General features: G+C 48.0%; 1 protein-coding gene across 2 annotated transcripts in view; it reads left to right on the top strand.

The window, feature by feature from the left end:
- Window positions 1-17,664, top strand: part of vps8 (VPS8 subunit of CORVET complex) — a 76,884-nt gene that overhangs the window by 7,687 nt on the left and 51,533 nt on the right. The window contains exons 3-6 of one of the 2 annotated variants that reach the window (XM_080869220.1): window positions 7,075-7,205; window positions 13,553-13,646; window positions 15,469-15,501; window positions 15,754-15,808. In XM_080869220.1, the coding sequence (XP_080725346.1) occupies window positions 7,075-7,205; window positions 13,553-13,646; window positions 15,469-15,501; window positions 15,754-15,808 (313 nt within the window). Of the gene's footprint in view, window positions 1-7,074; window positions 7,206-13,549; window positions 13,647-15,468; window positions 15,502-15,753; window positions 15,809-17,664 lie in introns of both variants that reach the window. The other variant, XM_080869219.1, reaches the window with a different exon arrangement.

Raw genomic sequence — 17,664 nt, 5'->3', positions numbered from 1 at the left:
TGACAAACGGTGTTTGCTTATTCAAAGTGCCCTTGAAAGGACGCCAAAGTAAGCATGTGGGTGCATATAATCTAATCAAAGCAGAGCACATTAGAAATGTGATATTGGCTACTTACCGGTTAACTCCCTGACACAAAGTGGCTGCTTAGTGAAAGAAATAAAAATATTCTGCAGGTGGTATAGAGATAGGAAACACTCTATTTTACCATATGCTGTGGTTAGTTGTCATGCCATACAGAGTTAAGAGCTTAAAAAAAGCAGTCACGAGAGCAAATTCTCGCGAAATAACAAATGATCAAAGTTCTCTGTGATTCAGACATAGTTTGACATTCTGGCAGGGTCTCACATTTCAGACCCACACTGGAGTTTTCCTCATGGGAACAAGCCTTGCACTGACTTGTGTGACCAGATGGGTGTGCAGTGTTAAAGCTGAGAAAGATCTGTATCCCAGCAAGACTGTTTTCGTTTGGATTGGGAATAGTGAAAATGTAACACTCATAAATGCCTTAATCTTACTTCTATGACGTGTTTCGGCTTTTCCGTTTGGTGGTCACTACAACAGATCGCCTGGCTCTGTCTCAGCCTACCCATAGCATCCTCTTCTCTCACACCAACCCCCCTGATGTCTTCCATTGCTACATCCAGGAACCTTCTCTGTGGTCTTCTTCTTTTCGTCCTTGCTGGCTGCTCTATCTTCGAGATCCTTTGTCCAAATCCTTTCTCCCTCCTCTGCACGTGTGTCTAGACCTTGGCTAGACTGTAAATGGCTGTGGTGAACCCACTTTGCCATCTCCCTCTTTGTTGTACATCTAGCCTCCCAGCACTCCTGTCTACTTTGTTCATCTCCATGACTGTTGAACTTTCTCATTGCCAACCTCTTCCTGTGAATGCTTTCCTGTATCACCAAAACTTCATGTTCTCCTTCCTCTGTCCAACAGGATACACCAGAAGTTCCTCAGCACTCCAGTCGTGCTTTCTCAGCTCCTCCCTGAACTTTGTGGACTATTCCTCCTCCTTCAACCTCCACCATTTAAATCCTTGCCTCTGCCTTCACTCGCTTTGTCTTCTTAATGTCTGAAGCCATTCTACAGACTGCCATCTGACAGAGCCTGGCTGCATTCCCCTCTGACACCACCTTACAGTCTCCCCTTCTGCATATGATCCTCCTGTGTCCACTGTCATGCTAGCCTTGCTATGCTATGTTCCACATCCTTCTGAAGTATCAGAATCCACCAACATCTGTCCTTCTGCGTTTCTCTCCTTAATACCATACCTACTGAACACCTCCTCATCACATCTGTTTTCTTCACCTACATGTCCACTGAAGTCTTCTCCAGTCCCCACTCTCTCCCCTGTGGACACTGTGTCCTACTTAATCCATCTTACTCTGGAAGTAGTCTTTCTCCTTAAACTGACATCTAACCTGTGGTTCATATACACCGATAACATTCAACATCACCCATTAGATTTCCAGCTTCAGACTCACTTATTTAAAAAAAAAAATTTACGCGTTACCATAACGACGAGAGTGCATTAAGGGGCACAGAGGAGGATGTTACTCTCAATGTTGTTGGCGCATTTCAGGAGGAGGCTGCTAATAAAGTTACACAATCACCCCACATAGCAAAACTGGAATGGCCCGGATCTGGCCCACACAATGTGTTTACACATGGCCCACATACCGCAAAGAATGACGGCCTTTTGATGGCCCAGATCAATCAGGTTTGCCAGAGGTGGCCCACACATGGGCCAGCACAAGGCCAGTTGCAGGCACACTGCTGGCCCTGTGCTGGCCCTGAACAGTTTCAGCTCTGGCCTCAGATGTCAGCCTAATGTATCCCTTAATCAAGCCATGTAATGACAACATGTGCCGGAACATAACAGTGCAAAAGTAACATGACAAACCTCTGTTCAGACAGTGAATGGACTGATTCTTATATAGTGCTGTTCTACTCTCCCGGAAAATAGGAACATAAACACTGCCATCATTGCCAGACCTGGCCCACATCTGGTTGACATACACTCAGCCATGACACCGGTCAGTCAGAAGTGCCAGCTTGATGGCAGATCCGGGCCAGACCTGTTTTCTATGGGCCTGGGCCACATACACCACAATCAGGACAGATGTGCTATAAGACAGTGCCATCTATGCCAGGCCTGGCCTGTATCTGGATGACTTACGTCTCATCATGCCAGGCGTCAGCCAGCAGTGCCGGCGTGATACCAGATCTGAGCCAGACCTGCTCGCTATGTGGGACACGGTGAATTCTTGTTTATTATCATATTTATAGAAGTTTTTGTGTCGGGCGTATCATGTTATTTAGTTGTTTTTATCCGCCACACCTTACAGGCCGGTCCATGAAAATATTGTCGGACATTAAACTTGTCCGTGGAGCAGAAAAGGTGGGGGACCGCTGGTCTAGTGTATCCTTATCTAATAACGTGTATAATTCTTGTATCCTGTTAAAATGTTGTTAAGTTAAATGTTAGATCTGATGCGATGAGAGTTCCCATCCTTCATACAAACATGATCGGGGAGCTCCGACATGGAAAGCAGATTATTGACTTGACTTGACTTGTGTTTTCATAAAGTGAATAATGTCATTCAGACTTATCCCAGCGCTTGCACAGTGACAGGACACCTTGCTGTCTGCGTCTAATATAGGGGTGGGTTAAAAAAATCGATATTCCTATTCAAATTAAATAGTTTTTTCTCTGTCAAAAAGCCCCATTTCTGCTTTTCAGTACTGAAGAAATTTCAGCTTTTACACATTGTGCCAAATTGGAAAATGCTTAGCTAAAATCTCTGTTTGCTCTGCTTCACTTCAGCAGCATCAGGTAATGTTCACATGTTGATTCATGGTTTTCTTCCATTTTTGATCTACTGCAGCATATAGTCAGGGGCGTTATATGCTACAAAAGACCGGGCCAGGAACACCTCAGTGTTTTATCCTCAGTGACTTTGACACAGTCTGCTGTGATGAAGTGTCAGCTTTCTTGTTATACTTAGACAGTTTACACTCAGTTTGTAGTTGCAGAGAAACAGAGTTAAATATTTTTAATTTACAAGGTGTAGCAGGTTCCTACTTGACAGTACATATCCAAGATAAATGACCATAATTATATTTCTGAGTTGACCTTGTGAATCAGAATGAATCGGTTGTAGAAATCAGCAACGATGCCCAGGCCTAATGGAGCTCCACTTGTGTTTCTTTCGTGCTGTAACCGACTATTTCATGTTTACCATTCATGCATTACTATCAGGGAGTGACGGTGATGGATATGGGGGGGGGGGGGTTTGAGTAATTGCTAATGTGAATTCTGAAATGATCAAAATGTGACCACATGAAAGCAGTGCCAGAGATTCCAATTCAGTGATGTTGAAGGCTGCACACAGATCAAGCAGAAACAAAGTCAGACTCTCTCTTTCACCCGAGCACATCAGGACATCAACTGTTTAAAATGTGGAGAGGGTTAAGCAAAGGGGTGACAGTGGCTGTTTTTGAAGTATTGTGGCCAGCACCAAGATAATAAAGAGGTAGGTGCTCAGATGGGCAAATGAGAGAAGAGAGCTGAAAATGTAGCAGGTAGGAAAAAGTGTCGAGATGTCCTGTGGGAAGGCAAAACTTTTAGAAGTGTGAAAAATACCTTACAAAACAGTAAAACGGACACACACAGGATAGATCCAGGGTGAAAACGCGGTCGAGGGTGGTGCCCACTGTTTTGACTGGGACTAAATTCAATGACTTGGTCAGTGTTAGAAGAATCATCAACCACAGTGAGCTGGTCAACTTTAAGAAGGGAACATAAAAGCTGATTTGAGAGGGCAGCGGTGCTGTGGTTCGAGCCAAGCCTCTGTCAGGTGTTAGTTAATGGACTCAGGCGCAGACCGGGAGTCCTTGCAGAGTAGACAGTCAGTTTATTAATACAAACCAGCAGAGTGACTGGCGCTGATAGCTCAACGATCCAGCGACGAATAACACAGTGCTGCCATCTTAAATAGGCCTTGCCATCACCTGGGTAGGCAGTAGGTGTGGAGATGGCAGGTGCGTGGGCCAGGGGCGGGAGCCCATACTGAGCACCGCCCCCGGCAGGTGAGAGAGAGCAAAAAACAACAAAACACATGTTGCCTAATACAGGATCAGCTGGTGAGGCACAGTCTCAATGAGAACTAAAGGGTCTCATTTTTAAGAGGTAATGAAATCCTTTTCATAATAACATAAGGTTCCTTATGTTAGAATTACAGAGATTGGTAGGTTAGTGCTTTCTGATGACCAGGCCACTCTGTCTTACATTGTGAGCTTGTGTCAGTAACTGGGATAACGACTGAGCATAAAGTAAGGGAAGAGCTGGCGACAGCATTGTGGAGCCAGGACTGTGGTGTGCTGCACTCAGTTGGTGAGGCTGGAGCTGGAAGATGAAACCGAACTATTCATGACTGCAGCAGCTCGAGGAGATCCAAAGAGTCTGTCACATGTCTGCACAGCTCCTTCGCTGCTAGGACTCGGGTACCTAACCGGCTGACGTGGTCTAATGAAAGTGAAGAATGCTTCCAAAATAGATGATCAGTGTCAGTAAATGCTATAGTGAGTGATGTGCAGGTGTTTGTGAGCCAGGTGTGGAGTTTTGATTTGTTTTGAGAGTTTCAGTCAGGATTCAGTAGCCCCTGGCTTTTGGTTCAGATTTTCAGTTTTTGTTAGAGATGGACCGATCGATATGACGTATCGATATCGCTCCGATACTGACCTAAATTACTGGATCGGATATCGGAGAGAAATAAAAAATGTAATCCGACCCGAAGTATCACAAAATCCCCTCACAAAACGCGCTACTTGGCGTAACCCAGCTCGGCGCATCGGAGCAGCATGTGTCACGTGACAGAGCGGCTGTTGTCTGCGAGACGGCGGTCTGGAGCATTTGGAGCCTCCTACATGCTTCCTAACTGCGGCATTTCATCTCGGGGAAAACTCTCCCAGAGAAGTGAGGTGTGTAAGCTCATCCCTGGATGTGTATTTCCACGTTAAGCAACTGATGTATTGAGCCACAGCTGGACTGAGCTCCATACTGAGGTGAAAAGGAAGCGATTTGTCCCGGACTAGAATTAAAAAATAGACACAAAGCTGGAGTTGTTCTGTCTTTGCTGCGCAGTTGCATCTACTTCTCTCATTCTCTCCCCTCCCTCTCCTGTTTCTACTTTAATCATGAAACTGATCAATGATCAGCTGATCGGCTCTCTTGTTTGTTTATCGCCCACTTTGCGCCAGAAAGAGGAAACCAGCGGATGTCGCGCTAAACAACAGCAGCACGTTTAAGCTTGATCAGCTGTTGTTAGAATTTATTTAATATTAATTTCTAGTATCAGCTGATGTTTGCTGGAGCCACAGCTGTAAAGCTGCTGGTCATGATGTCGGTTTGGATATGTGGTGAGAGGGAAACATGAAGATGAAACCAGGAGATGTCCTTACTGGATCATCAGAGCTGAACAGGTGATGGAGAAACAGGTTTACCTTTTAGGTCACATGGATGAGTTGAAGTTATGAACTGTTTCTGAGAGACAAATAACACCAGGATCCTTTTTTAGGTAGCTGACAGCTGGTAACTGTGCAGGGGCGGGTCTAGCAAAGTGTTGCCAGGGGGCAGGTAGGGCATTAACAGGGAGAGGGGGGCACAAAGAAATACTTTTCTTTGTTATGTCATTTAAAAGCTTTGAATAAATAATTATCTGAATCTTACAACAAAAGTGGTCACCTGATGAAATGTATAGAAATCCATTATTGTATATAGTAACTAATAAGTCTAATATACACCCTAATTTCCCCTTGTGGGACTAATAAAGGTATATCAAATCTAATCTAGTAAGCTACAGTACTTTTGCTTTTGGGAAGATACCATCTGTGCAGTCTGCAGTTCTGTTGAAGAAAGATGTTGAATCTATGAAGCGCCTTGAGGCGACTTTTGTTGTGATTTGGCACTATATAAATAAAGTTGAATTGAATTGAATATTTAAATATTGTAGAAAAATAATTGATTTCTGTGCATTGTTTTACACTTGCATTAAATTAAAGTTGATTACATCGATTAAGGGCGGGGGGTGGTTCCCCAATATTTTTGCTGGGAGTTGGAGCCCTATTAGTTGGGTTGCTTAATATTTCCACTAAGTACTCTGTAAAACACCAGAACAGGGAGGATGGAGCAGGTTTAAGTTTATTAGATTGATCAGTGTTGCTGAACTATGAAATGTTTTGGCTGCAGTGTGTTTTTTGCATACAGGTTTAACAGAACAGCTTCAGTCTCTTGTTTTTTAAACTTGAGTATGAACTTATACAAAATGCAGCAAGATATTAAAAAACAGTTTTATTGATTACCAAATACGCTATATCGGATTCATATCGGTATCGGCAGATATCCAAATTTATGATATCGGTATCGGACATTAAAAAGTGGTATCGTGCCATCTCTAGTTTTTATATTCTGGTTTATGATTTGGTGTTTTTGGTTTGGGGACATTATTAATCTGAGCTTTTAGTTGGGTTAGCAGGCACAGGGACATGAGCTGTGAAAGACGGGATAACTTCATCAGAAATGGCTAAAACCTCAGTCTAAATGTTTGATGGCTGAAATGAGACAAACTCCATGATGTAAACTTATTTACATGTGAATCCCAGCTCACGTGGGCCGGTCCTGGCCAGCCCATGGCCGGATGTTGCCCTCTTGCTCTGCATTTCCCAGGTCTGCTTTAGAAAGTTAAAAATAGAAGACAGACAGAAGAAGAGACAGTGATTACATTAAGTGACAGCACGTTTCTGAAAGGAGAGTTTGAAAGTCTCCTCTTGCAGGTTGTTTCAAAGCAGAGGGGCCAAAAGCACGGCCACCGTTACATCAGTCAGTAAACTCCAGCACTGAAAGAACCAAAGCCTCGGTGGCATCGCTGAGCAACATATGCCCTTTAAGGCACGCATCACAGGAAATCTGCCTTCTCTCATCTGTGCAGTATTGCTGCAGTCACAGACATATAAACACAATCACAGAGGGACATTTCTCCAGTATTAACTGTAATGTTGTGCTCTGCTGCAGCTGGAGGATGAGGAGGAACCGTTTGTACTGGAGGACACCTGCATCCTAAACACAGACAACATGGATGCTCACTCCTGCGAGACCTCCTCTCTGGCCAGCTCTGACAGCGGAGACCCATCACACCTTAAACGGCATGTGCACACACACGCACACACATACACGCACACATACACGCACAGACACACACACATACACGCACAGGCACACACATACACGCACACATACACGCACAGACACACACACACACGCACAGACACGCACAGACACACACACACGCACAGACACGCACAGACACGCATACACGCACAGACACACGCACAGACACGCACAGACACACGCACAGACACACACACATACACGCACAGACACACGCACACACAGACACACATACACGCAAACACACACGCACGCACACGCACACGCGCACACGCACACACACACATACACGCACGCACATACACGCACGCAAACACACACACACGCGCGCACACACATACACGCAAACACACACGCGCACACACGCACATGCACACGCACACACGCACAGACACACACACGCGCACACACACGCACAGACACACACACGCGCACACACACGCACAGACACACACACACGCGCACACACACACACATACACGCACACACACGCAAACACACGCACGCACACATACACACACACACACACACGCACACACAGACACACACGCACGCACGCACGCACACACACGCACAGACACACACACACGCGCACACACACGCACAGACACACGCACACGCACAGACACACGCACAGACACGCACATACACACACATACACGCACAGACACACACGCAAACACACACACGCAAACACACACACGCAAACACACACACACACACGCGCACACACACGCAAACGCACACGCACGCACACGCACGCACACGCACGCACACAGACACGCACACACACACATACACGCGCGCACACGCGCACACGCGCACACACGCGCACACACACACATACACGCGCACACACACACACATACACGCACACACATACACGCACACACATACACGCAGACACATACACGCACACACACACAGACACATACACGCACACACACACACACGCACAGACACACACACAGACGCGCGCACGCACACGCACGCGCGCACACGCACAGACACACACACAGACGCGCGCACACGCACAGACACACACACACGCGCGCACACGCAAACACACGCACACGCACACGCACAGACACACACGCAAACACACACGCACACGCAAACACACGCACACGCACACACATACACGCAAACACACACGCACACGCAAACACACGCACACGCACACACATACACGCACACACGCACACACATACACACACACAGACGCATGCACGCACACGCACACGCACGCGCACACACACGCACAGACACACACGCACAGACACACACGCACGCACGCACACGCACAGACACACACACACGCGCACACACACACACAGACACACAGACACACGCACACACACGCACAGACACGCACATACACACACACACACGCACAGACACACACACGCAAACACACACACGCACACGCACGCACACGCACGCACACGCACACACACGCGCACACGCACACACGCGCACACGCACACACGCGCACACGCACACACGCGCACACACACACATACGCGCGCACACACACACACATACGCGCACACACATACACAGACACATACACGCACACACACACAGACACATACACGCACACACACACATACACGCGCACACACACACACGCACAGACACACACACACACGCACAGACACACACACAGACGCGCGCACGCACACGCACACGCACACACGCGCGCACACGCACAGACACACACACAGACGCGCGCACACGCACAGACACACACACACACGCGCGCACACGCACAGACACACACACAGACGCGCGCACGCACACGCACACACACACACGCGCGCACACGCACAGACACACACACGCGCGCGCGCGCGCACACGCGCAAACACACACGCACACGCAAACACACACGCACACGCAAACACACGCACACGCACACACATACACGCACACACATACACACGCACGCACAGACGCACGCACGCACACGCACGCGCACGCACGCACAGACACACACGCACGCACACACACACACACGCACGCACACACACACGCACGCGCACACGCACAGACACACACACGCAAACACACACACGCAAACACACACGCACACGCAAACACACGCACACACATACACGCACACACATACACACGCACGCACAGACACACACACAGACGCACGCACGCACACGCACGCGCACACACACGCACAGACACACACGCACAGACACACACGCACGCACGCACGCACGCAGACACACACGCACGCACACACACACACACGCACGCACACACACACGCACGCGCACACGCACAGACACACACACGCGCGCACACGCACAGACACACACACGCGCACACACGCACAGACACACACACACACGCACACACGCACACACGCACAGACACAGACACGCACAGACACACACACGCGCGCACACGCACAGACACACACACGCGCACACACGCACAGACACACGCACACACGCACACACGCACAGACACAGACACGCACAGACACACGTACACACGCACAGACACACGTACACACACGCACAGACACACGCACACACGCACAGACACGCACAGACACACAGACGCGCACACACGCGCAGACACGCGCAGACACGCGCAGACACGCGCACACACACGCGCACACACACGCGCACACACACATACACGCACGCACACGCGCAGACACACATACACGCACGCACACACATACACACACATACACGCACGCACACACACATACACGCACGCACACACACATACACACATACACGCACACACACATACACGCACACACGCACACACACATACACGCACACACACATACACGCACACACACACGCACACGCACGCACGCACACACACACACACACGCACGCACACACACACGCACGCACACACACACACACGCACGCACACACACACACACGCACGCACACACACATACACACACACGCACACACATACACACACACGCACACACACACACACACACGCACACACACACAGACACGCGCACACACACAGACACACACACACGCGCACACACACGCACACACACACATAGACACGCACACACACACACACGCGCACACACACACGCGCGCACACACACAGACGCACGCACGCACACGCACACACACGCACACGCACAGACACACACGCACACACACACACACGCACAGACACACACGCACACACACACACACGCACAGACGCACACGCACACACGCACACACGCACGCACACACACACGCACACACACACACGCACAGACACGCACAGACACACACACGCGCACACACACGCGCACACACACGCACAGACACACACACGCGCACACGCACGCACGCACGCACGCAGACACACACGCACGCACGCAGACACGCACGCAGACACGCACGCACGCACGCACACACACACGCACGCACGCACGCGCACACACACACGCACACGCACACGCGCACACACACATGCACACACACGCACAGACACGCACACGCACAGACACGCACACGCACACACACACACACACGCACAGACACACACGCACACACACACACACGCACAGACGCACACGCACACACGCACACACGCACGCACACACACACGCACACACACACACGCACAGACACGCACAGACACACACACGCGCACACACACGCACAGACACACACACGCGCACACGCACGCACGCACGCACGCAGACACACACGCACGCACGCAGACACGCACGCAGACACGCACGCACGCACGCACACACACACGCACGCACGCACGCGCACACACACACGCACACGCACACGCGCACACACACATGCACACACACGCACAGACACGCACACGCACAGACACGCACACGCACACACGCGCACACACGCACAGACACGCACACACGCACACACACACGCACAGACACACACACACGCACAGACACGCACACACGCACAGACACGCACACACGCGCGCGCGCACACACGCGCAGACACACACACACGCGCACAGACACACACACACACGCACAGACACGCACACCCACGCACACACACGCACACACACGCACAGATACACGCACACACGCACAGACACGCACAGACACACGCACAGACACACGCACAGACACACACACGCACAGACACACACACGCAAACACGCACACACACACACACGCGCACACACACACACACATACACGCACGCACACACACATACACACACGCAAGCACACACACGCAAGCACACGCACACGCACACGCACATACACGCACACGCACACGCACACGCACACAGACACGCACACGCACACATACACGCACACGCACACAGACACGCACACGCACACAGACACGCACACGCACACAGACACGCACACGCACACAGACACGCACGCACGCGCACACACACGCACAGACACACACACACACGCGCACGCACAGACACACACACACACGCGCACACACACGCACAGACACACACACACACACAGACACACATACACGCACAGGCACACACACGCACAGACACACACACACACACAGACACACACACACACACAGACACACATACACGCACAGGCACACACACGCACAGACACACACACACACACACACACACATACACGCACAGGCACACACACACGCACAGACACACACACACGCACACACGCACAGACACGCACACACACACACGCACGCACACGCACACACACACACGCACAGACACACACGCACAGACACACACGCACAGACACACACACACACGCACAGACACACGCACAGACACACACACACGCACAGACACACACACGCAAACACACACGCGCACACACACACATACACGCACACACATACACGCAAACACACACGCAAACACACACGCACACACACACACGCACACACGCACAGACACACACACGCACAGACACACACACGCAAACACACACGCGCACACACACACATACACGCACACACATACACGCAAACACACACGCACACACACGCGCACACAGACACGCAAACACACACGCACACACACACGCACACAGACACACACAGACACAGACACGCGCACACACAGACACACACACACACACAGACACAGACACGCGCACACACACACACACAGACACGCGCACAGACACACACAGACACAGACACAGACACACACACACACACACACACACAGACACACACACACACACAGACACACACACACACAGACACACAGACACACACACACACACACACACAGACACACACAGATACACACACACACACACACACACAGACACACACACAGACACACAGACACACACACACACACACACACAGACACACACAGATACACACACACACACACACACACACACACACACACACACACACACACACAGACACACACAGACGCACAGACACACACACGCGCACGCACACGCGCACACACACACAGACACACACACACAGACACACACACACAGACACACACACACAGACACACACACACACACACACGCGCACACACACAGACACACACACGCGCACACACACAGACACACACACACACACACACACACAGACACACACAGACACACACACACAGACACAGACACACAGACACACACACACAGACACACACACACAGACACACACACACACACACAGACACACACAGACGCACAGACACACACACGCGCACGCACACGCGCACACACACACAGACACACACAGACACACACACACAGACACACACACACAGACACACACACACACACACACACACACACACAGACACACACAGACGCACAGACACACACACGCGCACGCACACGCGCACACACACACAGACACACACAGACACACACACACAGACACACACACACAGACACACACACACACACACACGCGCACACACACACACATACACGCACACACATACACGCACAGACACACACACACACACACACACACACATACACAAATTGCTATTCTTACATTTCTATGTAGAGAAAAAAGAAAAGTGATGATCTGAAGAATCAGACTAAAATCAATACATACAAATATTTCAATTTGTCAGTAATTTTAATTTGCAATTAGTCCAAATTTTAAACGCTTTATGTAGAAGCTTTATTTAGGAGTATAAATTAAAGGTGTGTCTTGAGTGTGTCGGGTACTGCTTGGTAGTTGCTGCTGTAACGGAAAAGGAAACAACGTTGTTCTGATAGCAGGAGAAGCAGCCAGCCAGTGTGAGTGCATGGAGTTAAGTTAATAAATGCATTTGTTTGTGTGTTTGCTTTTCTTTACCTCTGTTTTTATGTGTCTGTGTTAAAGAAGGAAGAGGACCGTGGACATGAGTTCAACAGTTCATGGATGTGTCCTTCGACACAGCCTGCTGAAGGGCATCTCTGCACAGATCGTGTCTGCTGCTGTAAGGCTGTAACACACATCCACAACCATCACAGCTACATACAAACCAGTTCCTATGTTTCCACACTCTTTTTTGGTTTGTGGTAACTTTGTAACTCTGGACACCACCACAGAGAATTGTATACATTGTATATGTTTAGCTTTGCTCGACGGGGTTTAACAAAAATGTGCAACTTTCCAAACACAGTCCTCCATCGTCAGAGGCAGAGAATGAGTTAAATAGGTGACTGCAAAACCTTTAAATACCCAGGTGAGACCTGTTCTCTTAATTCAAAGCAAATGAAGCTGATAAGTGTTGACCTTTCATTTAGTAACTGTTCACTGGAGCTCTGCAGGTGAAGCCGGCCATAAATAAGCTACACAAATGAAACAATGAATCTGTCGGAGATAACAGCAAGTCGGTGGCTAAATCAATCAGGGTGGTGTTCACTGAGCAGCACTAAAAAACCTGGAAGAACACAAAATATGTTCTTTCTTTGTTAAGAGCATCACTGCATCCGTGTGATGCATTATTTATCATTTCAAAAAATGAATTCAAACGGAAAGTCTGCCCTAGAAAATCATCGTGTTTGATTTCATTCATACTGACGCTTTGTGAAACTCACCTGAAACCAGAGTGTGTCCTCAAAATGTAAAGCTGCATTTACACAATCACAGAAACACAGACACACAACATGTTTACAGTCTTATCCTAACATAAGAGCTGCTTGACCCAAAGCTCAAGTCTGTACTTTAACCTAGTCTAAGACTTCTTACCCAGCTTTATAATACTCGAGTGGGTTTTTATCTCTACGAGCAATCTGAAAGAGTTTAGCACAGAAAATGAATAACACAGCTGCAGAATCAAAATCTGAATTTCAAACGTTCCTCATTCTTAACTAGGGATGGGTATTGATAAGATTTTCACAAATCGATTAGCTCAGAACTTTGTTTTATATCTTCTCTTTGAACAAGATAGAAATTTAGGAGTAACATGGCCTTACAAACCCAACAGTGAGATCTTAAGAGATCCAGCCTACGGCTCTTCAGTGGGGTGTCACAGGGACCCCAGGAAAAAATTGTAAATGTAAAATAATAAAATAAATATTCTTCTGTAGCAATTACACAAGAATATCCAGTAATGTCCCTGCCTACAATTAAACACATTTACTTACTGAAAATCACCTGCTGTGGCAAACGGCTGCAAGCCTTTGACCACAAACTGAGTCTCTGCTCGGTGACATTCGTCTATCCTGGCCTGAAAGGAGACGCTACCGGTAGACTGCAGCGAGAGCTGCCAGCATCTGAGCCAGACTCTGTCTGTCTCATCATGGTCACCTAAATGCACAGTAATAGCAGGTTTGTAATAAGGCAGATCGCGCTAACATAATATGCACTGTTGTTGATTATTTACCTGCTGCATTAACGGGAGAGGACGTGCAAACGTTACCGCTGCTGCTGGGTTGAGATTCACCGAATTAAAAACACGACATTCATTTAAGGTCATCGCGTGTTTTGTGAGCAAATGCTTTTGCATATTCGTAGTGTTTCCTCCCTTAAATGAAATATCTACTTTGCAAGTACTGCAAGTTGCCCTGTTGTCATCCGTTCTCGTAAAGTATAACCAAACTTTTGAGCGTTTGAGCCGCCGTGTTTCCTGCCAGGTAAATGACGCTCTGCAACGTGGTGACGTCATTCGGGGCGACTGGAATCGATAAGGGAATTGTTTGCAAAAATGACAAACAATCCCAAGGAATTGAAACAGTGGGAACCGGTTCTCAACAAGAACCGGGTTTCGATACCCATCCCTACTCTTAACTAAAACATTTTGTGTCTTCACTCAGGACAAAGTGGACGCTGGACTTCCAACAGCTATAGTGAGTATTTACTAAGTAGTTCATCTCAACACAAAGAGTGTGTAGTGACTGAATATGTACACCTGCATCAATAATTAAAAATATTTTACATACTACAGACGTGGATCAGCACATAGCAGAACCTGACAAGTAATGACAGCCGTCAGCTGCAGTCACACTTGGAGCCTTGATGTGTTTTGTCATTTGTACTTGTCTATCTGAAAACGCTTCCATGTTTAGTCTGTTCTGAGCTGTACGTCCCCGTGTCTTCAGACAGTGTCGGGTGTCATTGCTGTGGGAACGTCTCATGGTCTGGCTTTGGTCTTTGGTAAGTCTGAACTGTAATACTGTCTATTTACATTTACACTGTCAACAATATTTCCCTTTGAGAATAACTGTATCACTTTATCACCAATGAACCAGAAAGAAGCCCATAAATAGAAGCAAACCCCAAACACTTGACTTACTGATTGACAGGAATCTAGGTTTGACTGCAGATGTTTGTATTGAAGATACACAACAGTGGTTTAGCCAACTACAGCATGTTACGTTCAGCGTTGGTGTTGTTGAGACGCAGATGAAGGATACTCAGTGACTGTCACATCACAGCTAACGGTAGCGTTTTATGTGGCACTGGCAGACAGAGAGGCCATCATGTAGGACCATGTTGGACTGTTCTGCGCTAAGGGGGCGATAGCTCATTTCACGAGTGTAAAGAAGCAGCTTGGAGCAGGGCAACTGTGAGGTCGCTCAAAAACTGGCATCAGTTTGAGTACATGTGGAATGTGTCAATCCAGGTTGGATCATTTAGCCATGAAGATGCTGATGACTTGATGAAAGTGCACGCGCTGCCTTTGCATCGATGAATGTGTCTTTACACTGGTCAAACAGATCTGTGGAATCTAAAATGTTTGTTACAGTAAAGATGAATATGTGGCTCCACAGTCTTTAATCAGTTACAGTTCGTTTGCATTCGTTTATTAATGTAGCGATGCAGTAATAAAGCATACAGGCAAATTTGCTACGGCTTCAGCGTCACATTACAAATGGGAAATGAACTGTATGAAATTTTAAAAGCAGAATGTGTGCTGCACAAAGTCCTGATGTTTTCCTGTGTACATCACAACTGACCTCCTGACTTGCTTGAATAAAGACCGTCTTTGTGCTTCTAAAAATGGGATTGAATTTGATTTATTTCATCACAAAGTAACCATTTGTTATCAGGAAACATGATCACAATTATTAGAAGTGCATTTCACAGTAAGTATCATTGCAACAACAGTTACAGGACAATGTAACTACATTGTGTTTTGTAGACTGCTAGAAGCTCTCTGCACTTCCATTTTCATGCCTGTACATTTCAGATGATAGGTCCACGGGTTTCAGCATATTAACCGCCTTAGTTGTACTCTAGCATTAGGATATGTGTGTTTGGAAAGCCACAGTACAGAGGTTTCAGCACGTTTTTCAACTACTGTAGGATTGGCTGTAGCTCAGGACGTAGAGACATCATCTACTAATTGGGAAGTTGGTGATTTGATCCCTGGCTGCTCCAGTTAGCATGCTAATGTATGCTAACAAGATATTGAAGCCCGAGTTGCTCTCCAGTGTAATCAACTTTGTGTAAATGGATGAAAAGTGCTGTATAAGAACCAGTCCATTTACTTGTGATGGTGTTTGCCATTTAAAAAGAACAGGTTTAACACTGTTTAATATTCCTTACTGGACTGACTGGTCCAACCACACAGTCAGATAACTGCCACGAGCTGGTTATATATCCAGAGAACTGTGGTTTTAGCTCCACACAGCTAAAATGGATCGACTTTGGCCTCCTGCAGGCCAGGCGGTGAATATCTTTGTGTTGGAAGAAAATAGATGTACGCTAAAGTGATAGGTGGGTGCAGGAGGCATCATCATGTGCTGAATTGGACACACTTACTTATTGTCAGAGGAGAGGGAGCAGATCTTAATCAGAATCAGAATCAGAAAGGGGTTTATTGCCAAATGTTGAGCAGGTTTACAACATTAGGAAATTGCTGCGGTGCTTCAGTGCAAACATAGTGTCATAAATAGCACTTAAATAGACATGAAAAAATAAAAGAATAAGAATTAAAAGTGCTACGTAGAAAGATATGTGCATGAGATATACATGAGAATAAGAATTAAGAGTGCTACGTAGAAAGA

The sequence above is a fragment of the Rhamphochromis sp. 'chilingali' genome, assembly GCF_963969265.1.
Source record: "Rhamphochromis sp. 'chilingali' genome assembly, chromosome: 20".
Taxonomy (NCBI): Eukaryota; Metazoa; Chordata; class Actinopteri; order Cichliformes; family Cichlidae; genus Rhamphochromis; species Rhamphochromis sp. 'chilingali'.
This window is presented reverse-complemented; position numbering and strand designations above follow the sequence as displayed.